The sequence below is a fragment of the Hyperoodon ampullatus genome (assembly GCF_949752795.1).
Source record: "Hyperoodon ampullatus genome assembly, chromosome: 13".
In the NCBI taxonomy this organism is placed as follows: Eukaryota; Metazoa; Chordata; class Mammalia; order Artiodactyla; family Ziphiidae; genus Hyperoodon; species Hyperoodon ampullatus.
The window spans coordinates 76589706-76616013 of NC_136926.1; the positions used below are offsets into that span (position 1 = coordinate 76589706).

The 26308-nt window shown below is 36.2% G+C and overlaps 1 protein-coding gene across 6 annotated transcripts in view; it reads left to right on the forward strand.

Moving 5' to 3' along the window:
- RELCH (RAB11 binding and LisH domain, coiled-coil and HEAT repeat containing) overlaps nt 1-26308 on the forward strand; it is a gene marked incomplete at its 5' end in the record, with an annotated part of 122022 nt that overhangs the window by 50615 nt on the left and 45099 nt on the right. For all 6 annotated transcript variants that reach the window (XM_079718045.1, XM_079718046.1, XM_079718050.1 and 3 more), the window contains 5 exons: nt 13899-14011; nt 18067-18157; nt 20896-20967; nt 25509-25649; nt 26092-26256. In XM_079718045.1, coding sequence (XP_079574171.1) covers nt 13899-14011; nt 18067-18157; nt 20896-20967; nt 25509-25649; nt 26092-26256 — 582 coding nt within the window. The remainder of the gene's footprint in view (nt 1-13898; nt 14012-18066; nt 18158-20895; nt 20968-25508; nt 25650-26091; nt 26257-26308) is intronic.

The window sequence follows — 26308 nt, forward strand, 5'->3', positions numbered from 1 at the left end:
TTTCCTTAGATTCCATATATATATGTTAGCATACGGTATTTGTTTTTCTCTTTCTGACTTACTTCACTCTGTATGACAGACTCTAGGTCCATCCACCTCACTACAAATAACTCAATTTCATTTCTTTTTATGGCTGAGTAATATTCCATTGTATATATGTGCCATATCTTCTTTATCCATTCATCTGTTGATATACACTTAGGTTGCTTCCAAATTCTGGCTATTGTATATAGAGCTGCATTGAATATTTAGGCACATGACTCTTTTTGAATTATGGTTTTCTCAGGGTATATGCCCAGTAGTGGGATTGCTGGGTCATATGGTAGTTCTATTTGTAGTTTTCTAAGGAACCTCCATACTGTTCTCCATAGTGGCTGTATCAATTAACCTTCCCACCAACAGTGCAAGAGGGTTCCCTTTTCTCCACACCCTCTCCAGCATTTATTGTTTGTAGATTTTTTGATGATGGCCATTCTGACCGGTGTGAGATGATATCTCATTGTAGTTTTGATTTGCATTTCTCTAATGATTAATAATGTTGAGCATCCTTTCATGTGTTTGTTGGCAATCTGTATATCTTCTTTGGAGAAATGTCTATTTAGGTCTTCTGCCCATTTTTGGATTGGGTTGTTTGTTTTTTTGATATTGAGCTGCATGAGCTGCTTGTAAATTTTGGAGAGTAATCCTTTCTCAGTTGCTTCATTTGCAGATATTTTCTCCCATTCTGTGGGTTGTCTTTTCATCTTGTTTATGGTTTCCTTAGCTGTGCAAAAGCTTTGAAGTTTCATGAGGTCCCATTTGTTTATTTTTGTTTTTATTTCCATTTCTCTAGGAGGTGAGTCAAAAAGGATCTTTCTATGATTGATGTCATTGGTTGTCCTGCCTATGTTTTCCTCTAAGAGTTTGATAAGTGTCTGGCATTACATTTAGGTCTTTAATCGATTTTGAGTTTATTTTTGTGTATGGTGTTAGGGAGTTATCTAATCTCATACTTTTACATGTACCTGTCCAGTTTTCCCAGCACCACTTATTGAAGAGGCTGTCTTTTCTCCACTGTATATTCTTGCCTCCTTTATCAAAGATAAGGTGACCATAGGTGCATGGGTTTATCTCTGGGCTTTCTATCCTGTTCCATTGATCTATATTTCTCTTTTTGTGCCAGTACCATACTGTCTTGATTACTGTAGCTTTGTAGTATAGTCTGAAGTCAGGGAGCCTGATTCCTCCAGCTCCGTTTTTCGTTCTCAAGATTGCTTTGGCTATTCGGGGTCTTTGTGTTTCCATACAAATTGTGAAATTTTTTGTTCTAGTTCTGTGAAAAATGCCAGTGGTAGTTTGACAGGGATTGCATTGAATCTGTAGATCACTTTGGGTATTAGAGTCATTTTCACAATGTTGATTCTTTCTCTGCATCTATTGAGATGATCATATGGTTTTTCTCCTTCAATTTTTTAATATGGTGTATCACACTGATTGATTTGCGTATACTGAAGAATCCTTGCATTCCTGGGAAAAACCCCACTTGATCATGGTGTATGATCCTTTTAATGTGCTGTTGGATTCTGTTTGCTAGTATTTTGTTGAGGATTTTTGCATCTATGTTCATCAGTGATATTGGCGTGTAGCTTTCTTTCTTTGAGACACCTTTGTGTGGTTTTGGTATCAGGGTGATGGTGGCCTCGTAGAATGAGTTTGGGAGTGTACCTCCCTCTGCTATATTTTGGAAGAGTTTGAGAAGGATAGGTGTTAGCTCTTCTCTAAATGTTTGATAGAATTCACCTGTGAAGCCATCTGGTCCTGGGCTTTTGTTTGTTGGAAGATTTTTAATCACAGTCTCAATTTCAATGCTTGTGATTGGTCTGTTCGTATTTTCTATTTCTTCCTGGTTCAGTCTCGGAAGGTTGTACCTTTCTAAGAATTTGTCCTTTTCTTCCAGGTTGTCCATTTTATTGGCATAGAGTTGCTTGTAGTAATCTCTCATGATCTTTTGTATTTCTGCAGTGTCAGTTGTTACTTCTCCTTTTTCATTTCTAATTCTATTGATTTGAGTCTTCTCCCTTTTTTTCTTGATGAGTCTGACTAATGGTTTATGAATTTTGTTTATCTTCTCAAAGAACCAGCTTTTAGTTATATTGATCTTTACTATGGTTTCCTTCATTTCTTTTTCATTTATTTCTGATCTGATCTTTATGATTTCTTTCCTTCTGCTAACTTTGGGGGTTGTTTTGTTCTTCATTCTCTAATTGCTTTAGGTGTATGGTTAGGTTGTTTACTTGAGATGTTTCTTGTTACTTAAGGAAGGATTGTATTGCTATAAACTTCCCTCTTAGAACTGCTTTTGCTGCATCCCATAGCTTTTGGGTTGTCATGTTTTCATTGTTATTTGTTTCTATGTATTTTTTGATTCCCTCTTTGATTTCTTCGGTGATCTGTTGATTATTAAGTAGTGTATTGTTTAGCCTCCATGTGTTTGTATTTTTTAACAGATATTTTCCTGTAATTGATATCTAGTCTCATAGCATTGTGGTCAGAAAAGATACTTGATACGATTTCAATTTTCTTAAATTTACTAAGGCTTGATTTGTGACCCAAGTTGTGATCTCTCCTGTAGAATGTTCCATGAGCACTTGAGAAGAATGTGTATTCTTCTGTTTTGGGGTGGAATGTCCTTTATATATCAATTAGGTCCATCTTGTTTAATGTATCATTTAAAGCTTATGTTTCCTTATTTATTTTCATTTGGATGATCTGTCCATTGGTGAAAGTGGGGTGTTAAAGTCCCCTACTATGATTGTGTTACTGTCGATTTCCCCTTTTATGGCTGTTAGTATTTGCCTTATATATTGAGGTGCTCCTATGTTGGGTGTGTAAATATTTACAATTGTTATGTCTTCTTCCTGGGTCGATCCCTTGATCATTATGTACTGTCCTTCTTTGTCTCTTCTAATAGTCTTTATTTTAAAGTCTATTTTGTCTGATATGAGAATTGCTACTCCAGCTTTTTTTGATTTCCATTTGCATGCAATAACTTTTTCCATCCCCTCACTTTCATTCTGAATGTGTCCCTAGGTCTGAAGTGGGTCTCCTGTAGACAACATATATACGGGTCTTGTTTTTGTATCCATTCAGCCAGTCTATGGATTTTGGTTGGAGCATTTAATCCATTTACATTTAAGGTAATTATTGATATGTATGTTCCTATTACCATTTTCTTAATTGTTTTGGGTTTGTTATTGTAGGTCTTTTCCTTCTCTTGTGCTTCCTGCCTAGAGAAATTCCTTTAGTGTTTGTTGTAAAGCTTGGTTTGGTGGTGCTGAATTCTCTTAGCTTATGCTTGTCTGTAAAGGTTTTAATTTCTCCTTCAAATCTGAATGAGATCCTTGCTAGGCAGAGTAATGTTGGTTGTAGTTTTTTCTCTTTCATCACTTTAAATATGTCCTGTCATTCCCTTCTGGCTTGCAGAGTTTCTGCTGAAAGATCAGCTGTTAACCTTATGGGGATTCCTTTGTGTGTTATTTGTTGTTTTTCCCTTGCTGCTTTTAATATTTTTTCTTTGTATTTAATTTTTGATAGTTTGATTAATATGTGTCTTGGCGTATTTCTCCTTGGATTTATTCTGTATGGGAGTCTCTGTGCTTCCTGGACTTGATTAACTATTTCCTTTCCCATATTAGGGAAGTTTTCAACCATAATCTCTTCAAATATTTTCTCATTCCCTTTCTTTTTCTTTTCTTCTTCTGGGACCCCTAAAATTTGAATGTTGGTGTGTTTAATGTTTTCCCAGAGGTCTCTGACACTGCATTCAATTCTTTTCATTCTTTTTTCTTTATTTTGCTCTGCAGTAGTTATTTCCACTGTTTTATCTTCCAGGTCACTTATCCATTTTTCTGCCTCAGTTATTCTGCTATTGATTCCTTCCAGAGAATTTTTAATTTCATTTATTGTGTTGTTCATCACTGTTTGTTTGCTCTTTAGGTCTTCTAGGCCCTTGTTAAACGTTTCTTGTATTTTCTCCATTCTATTTCCAAGACTTTGGATCATCTTTACTATCATTATTCTGAATTCTTTCTCAGGTAGACTGCCTATTTCCTCTTCATTTGTTAGGTCTGGTGGGTTTTGCCTTGCTCCTTCATCTGCTGTTTGTTTCTCTGTCTTCTCAGTTTGCTTCACTTACTGTGTTTGGGGTCTCCTTTTTGCAGGCTGCAGGTCGTTCCCATTGTTTTTGGTGTGTGTCCCCAGTGGCTAAGGTTGGTTCAGTGGGTTGTGTAGGCTTCCTGGTGGAGGGGACTAGTGCCTGGGTTCTGTTGGGTCAGCCTGGATCCTGTCTCTCTGGTGGGTAGGTCCACGTCTGGTGGTGTGTTTTGGGATGTCTGTGGCCGTATTATAATTTTAGGCAGCCTCTCTGCTAATGGGTGGGTTTGTGTTCCTGTGTTGCTAGTTGTTTGGCACAAGGTGTCTAGCACTGTAGCTTGCTGGTCGTTGAGTGAAGCTGGGTCTTGGCATTGAGATGGAGATCTCTGGGATATTTTCACTGTTTGATATTACGTGGAGCTGGGAGGTCTCTTGTGGACCAGTGTCCTGAACTTGGCTCTCCCACCTCAGAGGCACAGCCCTGACACCTGGCTAGAGCACCAAGAGCCTTTCATCCACACGGCTGCTAGTGTTGGAGGGTCTCCTGCAGAGGCGGGGGGTGGCTGTGGCTCACTGTGGGGACAAGGACCTTGGCAGCAGAAGTTCTGGGAAGTACTCCTTGGCGTGAGCTCTCCCAGAGCCCTCTCGTGCCGCCCCAGTCTCGAAGCTCCCGCCCCTGCTGCTCAGGCCGGGTCCCCCTAATAATTCTTTAAATGTGTTCTAGAATTCATCAGTTCTGATCCTAGAACTTTTCTTTGGGGGAGGGTTTTTATTACTTGTTCAGTCTATTAGCTTGTTATTGGTCTGTTGTGATTTTCTATCTCTTGACTCAGTTTTGGTAATTTATGTGATTCTAGGAATTAGTTCATTTCTTGATTATCTAATTTGTTGGTGAAGCATCATTTATGGTATTCACTTATAATCGTTTTAATTTTTGTAAGGTTGCTACTAATGTCCTCTCCTTTATTTCTGATTCTAGTTATTTGCATCTTCTCTCTTTTTCTCTTAGTCAGTCTAGCTAAAGGATTGTCAAATGTGTTGATCTTTTCAAAGAACCAACTTCTGATTTTGCTGATTCTCTTGTTTTCCTTGTGTATATTTCATTTATCTCTGCTCGAATCTTTATTATTTTCTTCTTTCAGCCGGCCCTTAGTTTAATTTGCTCTTTGTTGCAAGGTTGTTGACTTGGGATCTTGCCTTTTTAATGTAGGCAGTTACAACTATAAATTTCCCTCTGTGTCCTGCTTATGCTACATTTTACACATTTTGGTATGTTCTGTTTCTCATTTTCATTTATCTCAAAGTATTTTAATTTCCTTAGTAATTTCTTTGACCCATTTGTTGTTTAAGAATGTGTTGTTTAACATCAACATATTACTGAATTTTCCAGTTTCCCTTCAGTTATTGATTTTTAATTTCCAATGTGGCTGGAGAAGTTTCTTTGTGTGATTTCAATCTTTTAAAAACTTACCGAGAATTGTCTGTAGCCTAACATATGTTCTCTCCTTGAGAATGTTCCATGTGCACCTGAAAATAATATATATTCTGCTGTTGTCATCTAGAGTGGTCTATATATGTCTATTAGGTCTAATTGTTTTACATTGTTGAAGTCCTCTATTTCCTTACTGATCTTTCGTCTAGATATTCTGTCCATTATTGAAACTGGGGTATGGAAGTCTCCAACTATTATTGGAGCTGTATTGTATTCTTTCAGAGGTATTTTCTGCATGTATAAGCAAACTCAAATATATGATCTCTCCATGAATTATGCAAATGCTACCATACTCTGTGCACTATTTTGCACTTTGCTTTTTTTCCATGTAACATATTTTTGTATCTTTCTATGTCAGTAGATAAAGAGCTTTCTCATTCTCAAGACTGCATAATATCTAGTCTTCTATAGTCTTTTAAACATGTGTTAAATTAGTATTTCAAGCTTTATTGACTACACTGTCAGTAAGGAAGATATTTTACATCATGTGCCAGTATATAATTACACATGTAATTAAAAGAAAAGTGTTACAAATCAAGTCTTGCCTTTATTACAAAAAGTTAGAATAGAAGATAGTATCAAACAGGATTTTATAAATATTTTAAAACACTAAAGAATATACCTAAATAAACAATAAAAAAAGAAAAAAAGCTCTTTGTGACCCATTCAATTGACTTTATGACCCACTATTTTTTTTTTTTTTTTTTTTAGGTGTTGGGGGTAGGAGTTTATTAATTAATTTATTTATTTTTGGCTGTGCCGGGTCTTCGTTTCTGTGCGAGGGCTTTCTCTAGTTGTGGCAAGCGGGGGCCACTCTTCATCGCCGTGCGCGGGCCTCTCACTGTCGCGGCCTCTCTTGTTGAGGAGCACAGGTCCAGGCGCGCAGGCTCAGTAGTTGTGGCTCACGGGCCCAGTTGCTCCGCGGCATATGGGATCCTCCCAGACCAGGGCTCGAACCCGTGTCCCCTGCATTAGCAGGCAGATTCTCAACCGCTGCGCCACCAGGGAAGCCCTGACCCACTATTTTAAATGGAGTGACATAAAGGTTAATTAAAACTGTCTAATAAATTAAACTTTATGTTGTATAAAAGTGGAAAGTACAGTGACTATAGATATTAGTGTTATTTTTGTTTTTTTTTTTTTTTGGAAAATTGCAACCTTCAGGGCACAATTATAGCATTTTCCAAATTCAACTTACCATATTTTCAAATTTAAGATACCATTGAGTGTAACAATTATGTACCTCTAAGAAATAAGAATTCCAATTAATTTATGATATGCTGTCCATTGTAAGGTGCATCCCAATTTCAGAGATGATAAAAAATGAAAAAATAATTTTCTCGTATGTTCTGCGAAGTAGTGATAATCTATTTTTTTTTTTTTTTTTTTTTGCGGTATGCAGGCCTCTCACTGTTGTGGCCTCTCCCATTGCGGAGCACAGGCTCCGGACATGCAGGCTCAGCGGCCATGCCTCACGGGCCCAGCCGCTCCGCGGCATGTGGGATCTTCCCGGACCAGGGCACAAACCCGTGTCCCCTGCATTGTCAGGCAGACTCTGAACCACTGTGCCACCAGGGAAGCCCGTGATAATCTCTTTTTACCAGCTTGTATTTTAAAAGACTTTTTTGCCTGTTCATTTTGAGAGAAAAAAATAAAATAATGAACTGATTTTGTATATAATAGTTCATGTTAGTGGGTTGGTTGAGGAACTTGTATCTTTCAAACCAAATTACAAAGTAAATATATTTGTCATTTGATATATGTATATAGTAAAATAGTCTAAAGAAGCTGATTTTTCACAGTTTCTGCTTTAAGTGCATTTGAAGGGGAAATTCTGTAATTTAAAATAAGATTTCTTAAAGAATTACTTCTAAAAGCATTTTAAAATAATACATCTAAATTTAACGTTCATTTTTATTCTACGGCAAGGAAATATATGTCATCAGCTAGCTAAATTAGAAAAACAAAGGAGAAGCCTGGGCCTGGAATGGGGGTGCAGCAAGGTGAAATGGAAAATGAGTCCAAGCTTTCTTTGTAGGATGTTCCAAAATTAGATTGGGGATGGTTTCACAACTCTGAATATACTGAAAAAAACCACTGAATGTACACTTGAAATGGATGAGTTTCATGATATATAAAATATATATCATTAAAGCTATAAAAGGAAAAAAGATAAAGGAGAACACCAATTCCCTAAAAGACTTAAAAGTAGCTAGTACTTCTAAAGACTTGCTCATCTTCTGAGAAACGAAACTTTGCTCTTTTACATTGCCATTTGTGGTTACTCCATGGTAAATTTTTAACTTACATGTAATAATAGCCCCAGATAATTACAACTGTATGAGAGTAATATAGTAGTACAAGTAAAGTAGATAGTACAGTAAAGTACATAAGCTTGGTCCATCTTCCTTATCCTTGTAGACTCTGTGTGTGTGTGTGTGTGTGTGTGTGTGTGTGTGTGTGTATCTTGTAATTTTCTGAATAAATCACATGCTCTTTAGCAGCATCAGAGTTTGAAAGTCACTTAAGTATTTCAGTTAGGCTTCCTAAAGGCTGAGCCCCAGGAATTATAGATATTAATAATTGTAAGAATAGCTATTTTAGCAGCCCTTGAAGTGTAAAACTTTTCCAGAGGTGAGTAATCTTTTCTTTTCCTTATGTGAGTCTTTGCAATGTTTTTTCTTTATGTTTTTTCTTTACATGTTATTGTCAACATCCTGACAAATTTCAACTGAAAATCTAAATCGGAGGATGTATACTTGTCGGTACTTGAATTTAAATTGCAATTCATTATTGCTTATCCCTAGGCAAAAGACTAGATGAAAAAAATTTAATAACAGTTATCTAAAATTTTTAATTAATTAATTAATTTATTTATTTATTTATTGGCTATGTTGGGTCTTCGTTGCTGCACGCGGGCTTTCTCTAGTTGTGGCAAGCAGGGGCTACTCTTTGTTGCGGTGCACGGGCTTTGCATTACTGTGGTTCCCGTTGTTATGGAGCATGGGCTCTAGGTGCATGGGCTTCAGTAGTTGTGGCACACGGGCTTCAGTAGTTGTGGCTCGCGGGCTTTAGAGCGCAGGCTCTGTAGTTGTGGCACACGGGCTTAGTTGCTCCGCGGCATGTGGGATCTTCCCGGACCAGGGCTCCAACCCGTGTCCCCTGAATTGGCAGGCGGATTTTTAACCACTGCACCACCAGGGACATCCCCTATCTAAAATTTTTAATGAAGCTTGGGTTATAGGAAATAATTTTAGTGGAACAGTGAGGACAAGCAGTGAACTATAATTAATTGGACTAATGTCACCTTTCTAGAACTATAGAATTTTGCTTCTTGACCTGAAGTACTCAAACATTTCCTCCTTGGCATCTGATCTAAATGCAATACTTCCTTTTATGGTTTAGATTCCCTTGAGATTTTGGAGCCATTATCTTATCAACATATCCATGCTTTTTTTTTTTTTTTACTTTTAAAATTTGTCTGATCTCATTTCCTACTTCATTTCTTTCCCCTTTAACATCTGATCACTCACATTGTTTTAGATCCTGTTTAGGTACTTTTTTTTCCTTCTGTTTTTGTAGTCTGAACACACAGTAATCTTACTGAAAGTGATTTCTTTATTATTATTAGAAGTTATTTTGTTTTACTTGTAAAACTGAAAAGAAGGGACTTCCCTGATGGTCCAGTGGTAAAGAATCCATCTTCCAATGCAGGGGATGCGGATTCGATCCCTGGTTGGGGAACTAAGATCCCACATGCCTTGGGGCAACTAAGCCCAAGCGCCACAACTACTGAGCTCACGCGCCTCAGCCAGAGAGCCCACGTGCCGCAAACTACAGAGCTCACGCGCTCTGGAGCCCATTCACCACAAGTAGAGAGAGAAAAACCTGCACGCCACAACTAAGAGCCTGCACTGCAACGGAAGATCCTGCACGCTGCAACAAAGACCCCGTGTGCTGCAACTAAGACCCAACATAGCCAAAAGAAAATAAATAAATAAATAAATTAAATATTTAAAGAAAGAAAACTGAAAGGAAAATCCTGGAAGCCTTTCCTGTTTAATTCTATACAAAATTTCATAGGAAGAGTGGGAGAACCTTCATACAGAGAGAACTAGCGTTGTTAAAATTGCAAAAATCAAAATAGTTAAAGCAAAAATCATTTACTTGAGTAAAGTGCAAATTACTAAGTCTGTAGGTTAATGAATTCTATCGGCCTTGGAAATATGTTTTCTGGTATTGTGGTAATAAAGTACTGGAATACCTTCTGCAATAGGATTACTACACTGATTTCTTCTCTAATGATCAGTAGATCAGTTTTGTATTTCACTTCAATACACATTAATTGAGTACTATCAGGTGCTAAAGTATGTTTGAATATATTTAAAATTTCTGTTGCCTTGAAATATGGAGACAATAACATTTTTATGGGCGAGGCAAGGGATTCTTTTTGGATATAATGTTACCAAAGCTATAAGTATTATTTTACCATGGTTATTATTCAAAGACATTTTCAAAACCACTATCACATTGTTTTCTGAAGAAAATTTTGCCACCATTTTTTAAACGTTTTATTTATAATTATAAGGAAAGTTTTTTAAACACTAGACTTCATCCGTTGGAGAGATGATACCAAAGGGAGAATATTGATTCAAATCTATAAATTTATGAATACAGTTGACCCTTCCTTGAACAATGCAGAGGTTATGGGTGCTGACCCCCACACAGTTCAAAATCCCAGTATAACTTTTCATTCAGCCAACCACAGATTGTGTGCTACTGTAATACATACTTAAAGGAAAAAATCTACACATAAGTGGACCCACACAGTACAAAACCGTGTTGTTCAAGGGTCATCTGTAGTGTGAAAATGGTAAATAGGATCTTAAATGGATGAATTAGTACCTCAGAGGCTTGAAAAAGGTGAATTCACAATAAATAAGTGATATAAAGCATAGCAGATACACACTTAACACAGAATTCACTATTTCAGGAATGGTACAAATAGAAGTTGTGAATAAATAAATGAATGATAGAGGAAGAGGAAGTTAGGATATTTGGAGCTAGGCATAACTTAGCAATTAAAATCCTTGATGGCTCTATCACAAACAGACTACACTTTCCACTTTTTTCTGCTATCACTTTCTGGGCCTCTTCTCAGCTCAGTGTTGCTGTAAGAAGAGGAGACCATCTGGCATACTTTATACACTGGGTTATAACTGCCATAGCCATTAATGTGCCAGGCTGTACCCAGTTCTCCTTGCCTTAGGCTATCAACCAAAACTTATTGGCAATGACTTCCCATATTTGTTGATTTAGCCAGCAATAAATAAAAACAGATGGCAGGGCTTTCCTGGTGGCGCAGTGGTTGAGAGTCCACCTGCTGATGCAGGGGACACAGGTTCGTGCCGTGGTCCGGGAAGATCCCACATGCCACGGAGCGGCTGGGCCCATGAGCCATGGCCGCTGAGCCTGCGCATCCGGAGCCTGTGCTCCGCAACGGGAGAGGCCGCAACAGTGAGAAGCCTGCATACCACCAAAAAAAAAAAAAAAAAAAAAAGATGGCAGTATAAATTATTACTAACTGTGATTGAGCATAATTTTAGAGTTCAAGGAGACAAGGACTGACAAATCGTTTTTCTCCCATGTGTCAGTTTGGATTGGTTGGTAATGGCTGCTGTGTTGAGAAGGCTTTTTGAGGCCAACTTTGATCTCAGAAGGAAAAATTAACAATCCCATTAGCCATAGATAAGAAAAGTACAGAATATATGTAAAGATATATGTAAAGAAGTTTTGATTTCTGCACTAATCTTAATTAATTCCTATATATTTCACTTGAAGAAACTAAAAATCAGAGAAATTCGTGGTTTTCATTAGGTTCTTTGGTACTAAGAAGTATTGAGGCAGGAGCTCTTCTAGCTCCGAGTTCAGGGTTCTCGGTTTAGCACATCTATTGCCATATTGCAGTTAAAAGATTCTTTATATTAATGTATGACATAAACTTCCTCTTCGATGAAGAATCACTAAGCCTCATGATTTTAAAATAAAGAGAAAAGGAAAAGAAAATGTGAGGCACAAAAAATAAACAGCAACAGCTATTTTGGTATACTTGTTATTGAGATAAAGAAGCTATTTATTGTTCTATATTTTAAACAGAGTGTATATGCATGTATTTGCAATTATAGCAAATATCTTACCTACATTTCATAACTTTATTTTTTTAAAGAGTTATACAATAGGAAGAGAATGGAATAAGATAATGTAAGAGCGTATATTTGGAGATGATTGGAAAGCAGGAAGAAGGGTTATGAGGAAGCAAGAAAACCCGTGGGAGAGAAAGGTCTGACATGAGGGCAAAGTAAAAATAAAATATTTTGGGTCTTTTTGATTTTCAGGCATTAAAATATGTTCTCTTTTTGTTAGTGCTTTCTAGAATAACTACTTTTTCATCCTTAAAGTTCTACTCTCAGTGTGATATGCTGATGTGCAGTCTTAGTCCTCTTCTTAGTATCATTGGCTCTTAGCAGCCTCAATGGAATCCTTAAGGATCCTTGATGTTAATGGTCTTCTACCCTAATATTTTATAAAAGGTTGTTTATTTTCTCCTCCAAAGTCAAGACTTACCCATCAAGCAACATATTAAGCATCTGTGGAAACATTATATAACAATATAGGATCCATACGTATACTGTTCCATTCCCAGTGCAAAATTATTTTCCCTAATTATTTTTTATTTCTTTTGCTTTTCAGTTATTCACTAATCTAAAACGTACAGAGGTGCCTAAATAGAAAGATGGCAGAATAAATGTTTTAAATTTCTTTTTGCTTCTCAGATTTATTTTTAGCTCTTCTTATCTACATCTTTGTACTTTCCATTTAGAATTATACCGAGTAGTTATAATTTTAGCATAATATATAAAGATGTTAGAAATAATGGAAAGGACTTCTAGTCACGCCTTTAAGTTTCAGTCTCACCCCCTCTAAAAAGCATATCATCTGTTTCTAAGGGAGCATCTTCAAAATAGGAAGATACTTCTCCTAGAGTGTAGACTTTTCTTCAAGGTATCATGTATTAGTATGCAGTGATCAATTCCTATTTTAAATCTGCTAGTACTTTTTGGTGGGTAGGAAGGCAGATGGGAAAAAGAAATGGGAGTAATCATTCTACCCTTTTTATTACATCATAGTGATTTCTTTAAAATATCTGCAAAGTAAGTTAGAGGATTTCTCTCCAAAAATATTTTATCACTTTTGGACTTTTATTTCATTAGATTTGAAAATCTATTCCAAAAATGAAAAACATTAATATCCTTTGAATATATTTTAGAATTTAGTCTTAATTTAATTAAAATGGGAAACAACTTTAGTTTTCAAATACTTCTTTGGAAGAGAGAAATAAACTTTTGTCTGTTACTTTCCTTGAAAATATTGAATTTACCTCTGCATGTCGAAAGTGCAACAGACAAAATATTGTTAAAAATTTTCATTTCAGCATAAAGCATTTCTACTAACATTTTGTAGTTGTACTGAGAGCATTCAACACCTGTGGAAATGGTCTTTAAAATTAGCCACTAGGTTAGGTGCTAAGGTTACAAAATTATTAATTATATCTAATCTTAAGAAAGATTATATTGTGCTTATGGAAGTGGGACAAGTTGTCTTTATTTTATGTTATTTTAAGTTTTGAAGTATAGTTAACTTCTGCAAGTGTTTGTTTAAAAACACTTTCAAAATGAAAACTACTGGGCTTCCCTGGTGGCGCAGTGGTTGAGAGTCCGCCTGCCGATGCAGGGGACGTGGGTTCGTGCCCCGGTCCGGGAAGATCCCACATGCCGTGGAGCGGCTGGGCCCATGAGCCATGGCCACTGGGCCTGCACGTCCGGAGCCTGTGCTCCACAACGGGAGAGGTCACAACAGTGAGAGGCCCGTGTACCGCAAAAAAAAAAAAAAAAAATTTAAACAACTATATCAGCTTATAGTAAGATAGAATGTTATTTAGTTTAAAAACTAATAGACCCTTGGGAAGTATTGGATAAGAAAACAAGGTTATTTGAATTTTAAGTTACTTTATTACATTGAGATCTGCACAACCAACATAAAAATATATGTTTCAGTGTTTTCTCTTGAATTATCAGCCTTACAAAGTTAAAATTTGCTCCTATATACTCTGAGGTTTATTTCATTTTAAATGTCCATTTAAGAATACATTGGGGGAAAAAAGAATATTCTGCAATGCATTTTTACTTTGACTTTTTCCACCTTCATATTTCTTTAGGAGTTGATCCCCCTCATATTGTGTACAGCCTGCCTACATCCTGAGCCTAAAGAGAGAGATCAGCTTCTCCACATACTTTTCAATTTGATCAAGAGACCAGATGATGAGCAAAGGTGGGTATGACCACTTCTTTGGTAAATAAATATAATGTTGACTTATTAATTTTATTAATTTGGCATCATGATTAGCATTTTAATATAAATGCCATCTTTTCTTTCTAATATCTATTTTAATAAACAGAGGGAACACTGACCTTGTTCACAGTGCCCTGCAGTGTTTTCATTCTTGTCATTCCAACTACTCATGTTGAATTTGTACACTTTTGTGTTAGTTACCTTTGGATTTCTAATTCCGATATTTCTTTGCTTTTATTTTTCACATTTGATTTCCAGGAACTTTTTCCCCACAGATGAACTAGATACAGCATGGCCTCTTCATGGTTATGCTTTACAAGAAATAAAATATTTAATATATGAATGTCTGCATCACTGAGCTATCTGTAAAGCAGTTTCTGTGTGGCTAAAGGGATACTGTGTTTTGGTTAGTCCTAAGTCAAATACCCACAATCAAGGATGCCTGAATGGGGAAATGAGTTATACCTGATGGTGGTGGGGTGATGGGCCACACATCGAGAGACTCTGGAAGAAAGGGGAATGGGTTTTGATCAAGCAACAGTGATAGAGGTCTGCCTCAGAAGGTAAGACCTTTAAATACTAGGTGAAGCTGTGCAAGTGGGACTGTGAACAAAACATCCCGGTGTATGGGTAGGTAGACTCAGCACCAGTTGGATAAGATTGAGCTATTGAAATGTTTTTCTACATAGTAATTTTCTGTCTTAATAAAGAAATAATTTTTGCTTATACTTTTGCAAAAATAGAAATATACATTATGATTAGGTAACTTTATATAATTTCAGTACTTGTTTTACTGACTGTTACAGTTTTTACGTCTTCTGAGAATGTTGGAAAATCATAAAAGTGAAGCATAAGACAAAATCAAGCTCAAAATTTTAAACACAAGGAATCTCTCCACTATGAGAATAAAAAGTCATGTAGACTTTAAAACTCTATAAGCATATATCTCTTTCCTACCCTTACCAAAATATACCTGAGCAAGCAGAGAAACATGTTTTTTCAGGATCCAGTCAAGATTAATCTACATGCTAGTCAAATGGAAATAAGAGAAAGTCAATCAAGTTCCATTCATTGCAAACTGAAAATTTTCTAAGGACAATTCGATGGTGCTATATAGGAAAATTAATATTTTATTTTTTCCTTGAAAAATACTATTCCCTATCTTGGTAACTTAGTTAATAATTAAATACCACTTATTACATTGTCATTTTTAGATTTGCAAGGCAACCTCTAGTTCTACATAGCCTGTTTTCATAGACTCTGCATGTAAAGCTAACGGCTGCCGCCTGGTGGCCAAAAGTACCTATAGCCTTACTTCACGTCAAGATATGTCAGGATTTAAACACTCATGTCCACACTTAAAATCTTTCACCTTACAGAAATAAAGTTATTTATTAAAATAAACTAATCAATTTATTAACTATATATATGAATAACAAACTAACAAAGCAAAATTTTTAAGTTAGCATGATATGTTTGACATATAATCAGTTGTTACTTTACTTAATGAATCTCAAGCTTCCTTGCATCCTAAGAGAAACTTAATTTTATGCACAATAGTAGTGCATTTTGGCAGTTCTGTGCTAACAGCCATAACTAACACCATATTTCTACCTGTGTCAAATAATTCCTATCCTATGATTTTCTACAAGTAGGAACAGTGTTTATTTTTACTATCACAGGAGCCTGTTTCCAGTGCTGTTAACAATCTGTAGGCCGTCTGATCTTTTCTATTTTCAAATGTATTTCAAAACTGTCCTATTTTTTAGAATTTTGAATCTTAACTCTGCTGGCTAAGAAGTTTGTTTTGAGGGGACTAACATTTTTTGAACAAGTTTGTACATCTTTAGTATAGTGATGGTGACTCATGATTTAAAGTCATTTCACATGAAGCTCTTATATAAGTATATACTTCTTATGTGTGTTTGAAATGCTTAAACTTCACCAAAGTTCATTTACTATAATTATCAGATTTTTCTAGAACCTACATATATGACTTCTCATTATTTTAATATACTATGGGGGTAAAAATCAGACATTTGGAAATTTTCAGTGGGAACAGGCAGCTAACGTGCTGTCTTAAAGCTAGGGAATTTCTTTTATTCACTTTATTTGCCTTCCTAAAGTAGGAGAAAATAGAAAAACAAAAGAAAAGTTGAGAAACAGGCATAGAAGACAATGATATAAATATAAAGGGAAATCAGATAGATAAAAATTACAAGGTTATGGTGAGGAGAAGCTGCAATATACAATGAAGACATATTGGCTCAACATTTCCCTTCTGATTGTCCAGATGCTTTTTGTCTGTTATTATTCTCCTCAGCCTGAGATAACAGTTGTAGCTAACTTGGCTGAACTAAATAGAAATGTAAGTTTAAGTTAAATTGACGTATTTTGAGAAATAGCAATGAGTAATGCCTGGGCTTTTATAATTAGTATGAATTTAAACATTCTATTTTGGTTTTGCTTAAAGTTGGCTACTTTGAAACATCTATGAAAAACATACTTTTTTTTAAATCAGGTTTTACTGTTTTGAAGTCATAGTCAATCAAAAGTAAAAAAACTTACAATTCTGCCTTTCAGAGTTATTTTAAATGGAACTTCATTCTGAAGAGTGAGAAATCTTATTTAAAATTTTAAATTATAAATCTATCAATTCAAATGAAATTATCACATTAGTTATTTATATATTATTTCATAACAAATTACCCCCAAAAGAAAGTGGTTTAAAATAACACAGTTTATGTGGGTCAATTTATCTGGGTCTTCTGCTTCAGGGTCTCTTATAAAGCTGTAGTCAAAGTGTTGGCTGCGGCTATAGCCACCTCAAGGCCCATGGGGGAAGGATTTGCTTCTAAACTTGGTCGTTGGCAGGATTCAGTTTCTTACGGATCTTTGGACTGGGGGCCTCGGTTCCTCACTGGCTTTTGGCCAGAAGTTGCCTTTAGTTTCTAGCCACGTGAAACTCTCCAACATGGCAGTGTCTTCATCAAAGCCTGCCAGCTGAGAAGGCAGAAGAGAGTGTCTCACAAGATGGATATCACAGGCTTTTGTAATCTGATCTCCTAAGTGACATACCATCACTTTGGCCATTATTCTGTTCATTACAAGCAAAACATTGGGTCCAGTCTACACTCAAGGAGGTGGGATTACTCAAGGGCATGAATATCAGGAGATGGACCTCATTAGGAGCCACGTCAGAAGCTGCCTACCACAGTTATCTTGGGTGCAATACCAAAAATTCTCATTTAAGAAATATCATTTTGGGCTTCCCTGGTGGCGCAGTGGTTAAGAACCCACCTGCCAATGCAGGGGACACGGGTCAGAGCCCTGGTCCCGGAAGATCCCACATGCCACGGAGCAACTAAACCCGTGCACTGCAAGTACTGAGCCTGTGCTCTAGAGTGCGGGAGCCATGACTACTGAAGCCCTGCACCTAGAGCCCGTGCTCCGCAATAAGAGAGGCCACCGCAGTGAGAAGCCTGCGCGCCACAACAAAGGAGCCCCCGCTCACCGCAACTAGAGAAAGCCCGCACGCAGCAACAAAGACCCAATGCAACTAAAAATAAATAAATAAATTTAAATCAGCTATATTTCAATAAAAATTAAAATTTTTTAAATAAAGAAATATCATTTTACTAATATGACATCGTGGTTTTTAATTATAGAAATACTGGGAAAATAATCACTGATTGTTTTATTAGCTAGAAACTGAAATTCATTAGAAACTGAAGCATTAAACATATTATAATCTCAGAATGTATACATGGGAAGTTAATTTAGGAGGTTATGAGATTCAGCTTCACACCAGTAGAGAATCCCTTCACAACATCTCTCACAAATGGTTTTGCCACTGCTGGAGGGACTAGTCTTAAGAAACTCACTTTCTTGGTGGCAGCCCGTCCATTGTGAAAAGTTGAATTTGTACAAAAATATTGTACTTCATGTTAATTAGAGCTGACTCTTTTTAACCCTTTGTCCTAGTTGTGCTTTCTATGCAAATACAAATCTTATTCATCTGTATTATCTTTCAGGCAAATGATACTGACAGGTTGTGTGGCATTTGCACGTCATGTTGGCCCGACACGTGTAGAAGCTGAACTTTTACCACAGTGTTGGGAACAGGTAAATAACTGTACTGGGTTTTCCCTAGCTATTGTATTCTAATTTATTATAAATGTTCATATTATCTTTGAAAAATGCTATTAGGAAATATGTGGGATATAAATTATGCTACTGTTTCTATAGCCCAGCACAGTGATTTAATAGTCCTTAAGAAAGCTCTGGGATGCTTTGCTTTATTCGTTCTTCCAACAAATACTTAACACTATTTCCACTGCCAGGTACTGTTGTAGTCACTAGGGATACAGTGGTGAATAAAAGACAATGACATCCTAGTGGAGAGGTAAGAGTAAACAAATAAATGAAACGATGTCTTGTAATTTATAAACTATGAAGAAAAAAAAAGGTACGCTAAGGGTTAGAGAGTGATAGGGAGTACTGTTTTAGAAAGGGTGGTCAGAGAAGGAATCTCTGAGAAAGGGGTGTTTAGACAAGAATCTGAATCCAATGAGACAAAATACAAAAATACAAAAATTGCTGAGTTCAAGGATCTGAATCAAGTGAGATACAAAAAATATACAAGCTAATGAGTTCAAGGGAAAGCAAGAGGTGTGTATGTGTAGGTAGGTAGGTAGATAATAGAAATTGTATCTGTATATATTGTATACTTGTATATATTACAAGTATATACAGAATATAAAGTGTAAACCTTTGATGTAGGAGGTTTATATATATTTATATTTCAACTCACTATTTACTAACAGTACTTTTGGTTTTATGTTGAACTGTAATATTCCAGTCCTCTCTAGAACTCAGAATCTTTGACTTTCTAGACTCCATATTTAGGTCATTAAGTAACTTATTCTTCCATCTTAAAAAGATGGATTTCTTACTTATGAAGACAAATTCCATGGCCTTATTTATACTAGCTTTGTCACTTATTCTTAAGAAAAATTATTAGTCTCTGGAATATCACTAAAGTTTATGGTCTTCTAGAATTCTGTTCCCATTTTCTTTGAGTATTCATTTTCTTCTTTAGAGTTTAGTGGAGTCATATCTAGATTCAGTATTTAAAAGGGAACATTATATATAACCATATTATCTCTGACAATCCATATGTCATCTAGAGGTTATAGTGCATACTAATTTAGGGTTAGGCTGTAACCACTGAAAAGTCAAATTTACTTGGAAACAACATATACAACTTTGAATTTACAATTCTGTACAGTTATACATATGTACATGTAATTTTTTAATAGTTTTTTCCATTTTCTTTTCTTCTTTTAACTTTTATTGAGATGTAATTCAGAGAGCATACAATTCACCTATTTAAACTGTACAATTCAGTGGTTTTTGTAGTCACAGAGCTACACAACCATCACCACAGTCAATTTTAGAACAATTTTATCCCCCCCAAAGAAACCCCAACCCCTTGAATTGGTTCTTGTATTTCAAGATTGTTTTAGGTATTCTGGGTCCCTTGAATTTCTGTATGAATTTTAAGATCAGCCTGTCAGTTTCTGCAAAGAAGCCAGCTGAAATTTTATAGGGATTGTGTTGAATCTGTAGATCAATTTGGAGAATGTTGCCATCCTAATAGCCTTTCAATCCATGAATTTAGGATGTCTTTCCATTTATTTAGGTCTTTTAAAATTTCTTTCAGTAATGTTTTATAGTTTTCAGAATATTACTTATGCACTTTTAAAATTTATTCCTGAGTATTTTATTCTTTTTAATACTATTGTAAATAGAATTTTTTAAATTTTCTGTTTGTTCATCACCAATATATAGGAATACAGTTGATTGTTGTGTGTACATTTAATTTTGAGACTCATTTTGCTAGACTAAAGGAAAGTAAAATAGAAGTTTACATATTACATACTATGACATTCAAACCATTTTGTTTTGAGGTTACTATTTCTGGATTAAATTTTATTCAGAGATGTCAGTTACCAGCATCTCTACCACCACCTCTTCTGTAACCTGAATAAACATGGATATTGGGGATCTATCTAGCCGCCTACCTCCAGTTTGTTGCCCAATAGATTGCTACATAATTTCTTTTCTTAATTTTAGGCATCCAATACATTAATGAATTATGTCACCTTTTCATATGGGAATATGAGAACAGATACACTTCTTTTCCAGTCAAAGAAAGATTTATATTCTATGAAGAAGACATATGGGAACAAAACCCAGTATGTGTCATTTTTTTTGTTTTTGTTATTTTTTGTTATGGTTCAGCGTAGTCATTACAATAGCAAAACCCCATGATCTTGCATATGCAAACAGGAATGAATTGACGTCTGCTTACTTTAAAAACAAAATCATAACACCAGTCAAGGGCTCTGGTTAAATCATCGATTAATTTACATCCTAATCCCTGAGGTAAAAAAAGAGGACTAAGGAATCGTTCCTGGCACATATTGTAGACTGTATCAGTAAATATCTAGAAGCTGGGTTTTCCAAATTTAAAAATATACTAATGTTGCTAGGGAAGGAGAAGGTTGCTCCTGACATCCTAAGGAAAGCTTAGTCTTGGGCAAGCCCACAATCTCCAGACACTTTGCCATATTTTCATCTTTGCTTTATCTTCTTTCTCTTTAACAGGTAACCCCTGTGACCTCATTTTTTAGGCTCTCCCTGATTCCCTTAATCCTGATCCAGGTATAGGGATCCCCGAAGTGGAAAAGAAAGAAGCTTTATTGCATTCCTAACAGGATTTGTGGTGAAAAATAATTCTCTATTGGAGGAAGGGAGGGTATGTTGTTTATGCTTGATTTATTTATTTTTTACTCTAGATTAATCACAAATACCCAGAAAGAAGATTGCTTGTGGCAGAATCTTGTGGAGCACTGGCACCTTACCTTCCTGTAAGAATTGTAATTTTTTCTTAAAAACCTTTTTCTTCCTTTTGTAACAATAGAGAAACCTTTTTTTCAGGTGTCTAATTATACAGTTGAATCCAAATTCTGTCCTAACAAAGGAAAAAGATGAGCCAAAAAGAGAAGGCTCACGTTGACACCATATCGCATTGCAGACAGATAGGTACATTAACCATTGATTTTGCATGAGTATAAATATATTAAACCTCATCAGCAATTCTCAAAGTGTGGTCTGAGGACCCTGGGGGTCCCATGAGATGAAAACTATTTTCATAATAATATTGAAACATTTTTTGACTTTTTCTCTGTGTTGACATTTACACTGTTGGTGCAAAAGTTGTAATGGGCAACAATGCCAGTGCATTAGCACTGATCAAGGCAGTGACACCCAAATAGACAGATAATGATTGTATTCTTCACTGCCATGCACTCGCAGAAAAAGTCAATTTCACTTAAAAATAAGCTTGGTGAATCAGTAAAATTATTAATTCTACTAAATTTTGACCCTAAGTATGCATCATTTTAATATTCTGTGTAATAAAATGGAAGATACTCATATCAAGCCCTTTTGCTGCATTCTGAACTATGATGGCTGTTTCAGGAAAAGCACTCGAGTTGTAAGCTAAACCAGTTTTAGTTGACAGACCACTAAAAAAAAGCTGTGGTTATTCAAACTTGGGATTTTGATAGACATTTGCATGAAAATGAATGAAATGGAACCTGTCATTTCAAGGAAAATAAGTAGACAGCATTCATTGCCAGTGATAAAACTGGAACTTCTAAGTGAGAACAAGAATTTTGGAAAACTTGTATTCACCACTGTGAGCTTGACAGCTTCTATTCTTATCAGAAGAGGCTATGAAAATACCTCTCCCTTTTTCAATTATATGTGTGTGAGGCCAGATTTTCTTAAATACTTCAACCAAAACAGTACAACACAGTTGAATGCTGAGCAGTTAAGAGAATCTATTTTCTTTTAAGTCAGACATCAATGAGATTTGCACAAAATATAAAACAACACCATTCTTCTCACTAATTTTTTGATTAGTTATTTTCATTAAAATTATAATTTCATTATTCATGTTAACCTTTAATGAGTTTATTGCTGTTTTTAATGATTAATCACTTTAAATTTATCTTTTGTTATTTCTGATATGATAAATATCAATAGATATTACCCACCCAAACAAAAGCTGTTTGAGGTGCTTATTAATTTTTAAATGACTCAAGGAATCCTGCCACCAAAAGATTGAGAACCACTGGACCGTTGTGCCCCTTTTAGGTATCTTCCCATAGGTCTAGGTCTTAGAAGGGGTGGAGGAATGAGGTGACATCAAAAGTTGTTTTAATTTAAACAACCATAGTTTAAAGCAGAGCTTGACCAAATACAGCCTGGAACCACATCTAGTCCCTGTTTTTTTGGGGTTTTTTTTGCGGTACGCGGGCCTCTCACTGTTGTGGCCTCTCCCACTGCGGAGCACAGGCTCCGGACGCGCAGGCTCAGCAGCCATGGCTCACGGGCCCCGCCGCTCCATGGCATGTGGGATCTTCCTGGACCGGGGCACGAACCCGTGTCCCCTGCATCGGCAGGCGGACTCTCAACCACTGCGCCACCAGGGAAGCCCCACAGCCTGTTTTATAAATAAACTTTTATTGGTACACAACCACACCCATTTGTTGTGTATTGTCTGTGTCCACTATCACACTGCAACATCAGAGCTGAATAGCTGCAACAGAGACTTTTTGGCCCCAAAGCCAAGAGTATATACCACCATCTGGCCCATTACAGAAAGTTTGCTGACCCCTGCCTTAAAGGGTCATTTCTGTAAGACTGTTCTTTTAAAGGGGTACAGAAATTGGAATTGTATAATACATGAGCTGTTTATGTTGCATTTACTGTTACCTCATAATCTTTGGTGAAGAGTGAGAAACCAATAGTCAAACAATTGTCTTTTTAAAAAATAAAATTTGGGGGCTTCCCTGGTGGCCCAGTGGTTGAGAATCCACCTGCCAATGCAGGGGACACGGGTTCGATCCCTGGTCCGGGAAGATCCCACATGCCGCAGAGCAACAAAGCCCCTGTGCCACAACTACCGAGCCTGTGCTCTGGAGCCCGCAAGCCACAACTACTGAGCCCACGTGCTGCAACTACTGAAGCTCACACGTCTAGAGCCTGTGGCCCACAACAGGAGAAGCTACCACAATGAGAAGCCTGCGCACCGCAATGAAGACCCAACACAGCCAAAAATAATAAATAAAATAAATACATTTAAAAAATAAATAAATAAAAGTTTTGTTTTTTTATTCAGAAAAATATTAAGAATAAAGAATAATTCATAGTCTCACTCCCAGTAACATTTTTTTTATTTTGTTAAAAATAAACTTTCATGCAGTATAGAAAAGAATAAAATGAAAGTCAAAGACTTCCCTGACCCTAGTCATTATCCCCAAAGATTACATCTATGGGTAATGGTTTTTAATTAATACTTACAGAGAATAAAAATTTATGCATATACCAGCTTGCATTTTTACATCCTTTAAATTTTTCTTACCCAGAATTAATTACTCTGTGTGTTAAAAGAAGCAAAATACAGAGATATTAACAGTATGTGAAATTTAAAAATGCACACAAGGGAATCTTCATTTTTAAATTTCACAAACCATTAATACCTGTGTATCTTGCTGCTTTTAACATTTGCATTTTTGATTTTGACAGTGTTAAATTGCCCCCAACCAAAATAGCACAGATTGTACTCCTATCAACAGTGCATTGGAGTTCTTATCTTGCCATACTTCAACTGGGCATAATCACTTTTTTTTTCATGTTTGCCTATCTTTTAAGAGAAAATTATCTTATTGTTGTGATACATGAGTGAGTTTGAGCATCCTATTATTTATTGTTCCAAGACAGAGATGAATATCACATGCTATCGAAGAAGAAGGCAACTGTTCCACACTGCTCCTAGTACTAAAATGCTAAGCAGTATTAATAATGGACCTAATGTTTCCAACATGGACCTCCACTTTCTTGTTCCCCACTGTAACTGGTAACAGTAAAACCTCAGCGTGGTCATGGCTTAAATGGAGTAAAGCATCCTGACTTGTCCTGTGGGTTCCCTTAGCATACTGAAACTAACTGCCACAGTTGACCTCAGGCTAGATCATTGCAAAGCAAATACCCAGCTGAAGTTTACTTACCTCTGTCCTTTTGCCTGTGCTGATATTAACCAAAAAGCCCTTTTAATACACTTTAAAAAAAATTGGGGGAAGCAATTTTAGCCTAAAGGATAAATAAACAAGGCTGTACCAAAAGGCATATTCACCAACCTAAATGTAACCAAAAATTGCTAAACTTACATATATTTTTGTCTCTAAAAGTCAAAACAAAAACTAGGTCATTTAAAAATGTCTTTTAAGGGCCTCCCTGGTGGCGCAGTGGTTGAGAGTCCGCCTGCCGATGCAGGGGATACGGGTTCGTGCCCCGGTCTGGGAGGATCCCATATGCCGCGGAGCGGCTGGGCCCGTGAGCCATGGCTGCTGAGCCTGCGCATCCGGAGCCTGTGCTCCGCAACGGGAGAGGCCACAACAGTGAGAGGCCCGCATACCACAAAAAAAAAAATAAATAAATAAAAATAAAAAAAAATAAAAATAAAAATGTCTTTTAAGACTTTCCATACCAGATCACACTGTAAATTTATGAGAATGATCATATCCTTTTATTTTAACTATTACATGTAAAAGTAACTTAAACAAGTTTAAAGAATTTTATAAATTTGTCAACTTACAATAATGGTACAAAAAGAGGGAAGGAAGGGCAAGAAGTTGTATAACAGTAACACTTTGTTCTAACCTCAGACACTAATTAGGCTAAAACCACGGCGAAAAATTGTGTGAAATTAAGACACAACAGTGGTTGACATTATATTAAATAGCATCTGAAAATATCAACACAGTTTTTTAAGCACTCTTAAAGTTTACTCTCATGTTTTATCATCCTGTTTTAATATTTTTCCTCAGTTCTTCAGAAAATAGAACAGCAGGATTTTATGTTTCCCCACTCCTACCCCAGGCAAATGTTTTGCTTACCAGAGTGATGTTTGTAATCCGTCCTATTGTTACGACTGTCAGTGCTCTTGTCGGAGTTGTACAGGTAGTGGTAGAAGAGTCATTGTCTGTTTATAGCAGAGTGTTGACTGTTGATTGGCCAAAAGGGCACTGTAAAGGTTTGAGGGATTGACACATATTTAGTAAAAATACAAAAATATGCTGGGAGATGATTAATACCAAGTTCAGGGTAGATGTTATCTTTAGAGAGGGAGTTGGAGGAAGCGGGAGAGGGTGGAGAGTGATAGTTCAGCTGTATCTCTAACGTCTTATGTCTTTCAAAAATGAGGACTTGAAGCAAACATAGCAACATGTTAATATATATTTAATCTAGATTTTGAATACATGGATATCTGTCATTCTTTTCTATCCTTTTCTGCTGCTGGTGTAAATAAATAGTAAAACATGTTCTTGTTTATTTTCAGAAAGAAATCCGTAGCTCCTTGGTTCTTTCAATGTTGCAACAGATGTTAATGGAAGATAAGGCAGATTTGGTCAGAGAAGCTGTGATCAAAAGCCTCGGCATCATTATGGGATACATTGATGATCCAGACAAATATCAACAGGTATGTTTTTCAGAATGAATCCCATTTATTTCATTATAAAATTCCCAATAGTATAATATTCCAAATCTCTGATTCAGATATCCTATAATCTATAGTAGAGATGGCAGACGTGTCAACTTTAACCAGTTGAAGTTGGCTGCCTGGTTTCAGTTCTGTTATTTCAAGGAGGAGATGCTTTGATTCATTTATAGTATCTGACACAGCTTTGTGGCAGTAAATTGGCAACAGGCATGCCATGTTACCACCCTGTCTCTTTGACTTCCCCATTAACGGATAAATGACATTTTTCTTTAAAGAAATTGGGAAGGATAGGATTATGAATGGTTTTCTTTCTTGCTTAAAATGTCTGCTAAATGTACTGCAGTGTATATTTATTATGTATTATTATGCTTTTTAGGTTTTTTTTTTTTTAATCTACATTTTGCCCATTTCCTTTTGGCAGGGTTTTGAATTGCTGCTGTCGGCCTTGGGTGATCCCTCAGAAAGGGTAGTCAGTGCAACGCATCAAGTATTTTTACCAGCTTACGCTGCCTGGACCACAGAACTTGGAAATTTACAGTCTCATCTTATACCTACATTGCTGAAGAAGATTGAAAAACTTCTCAGGGTAAATACTTCCTTTATTTGTATAGTTAATAGAAATTTAAAAGATGTGTTCT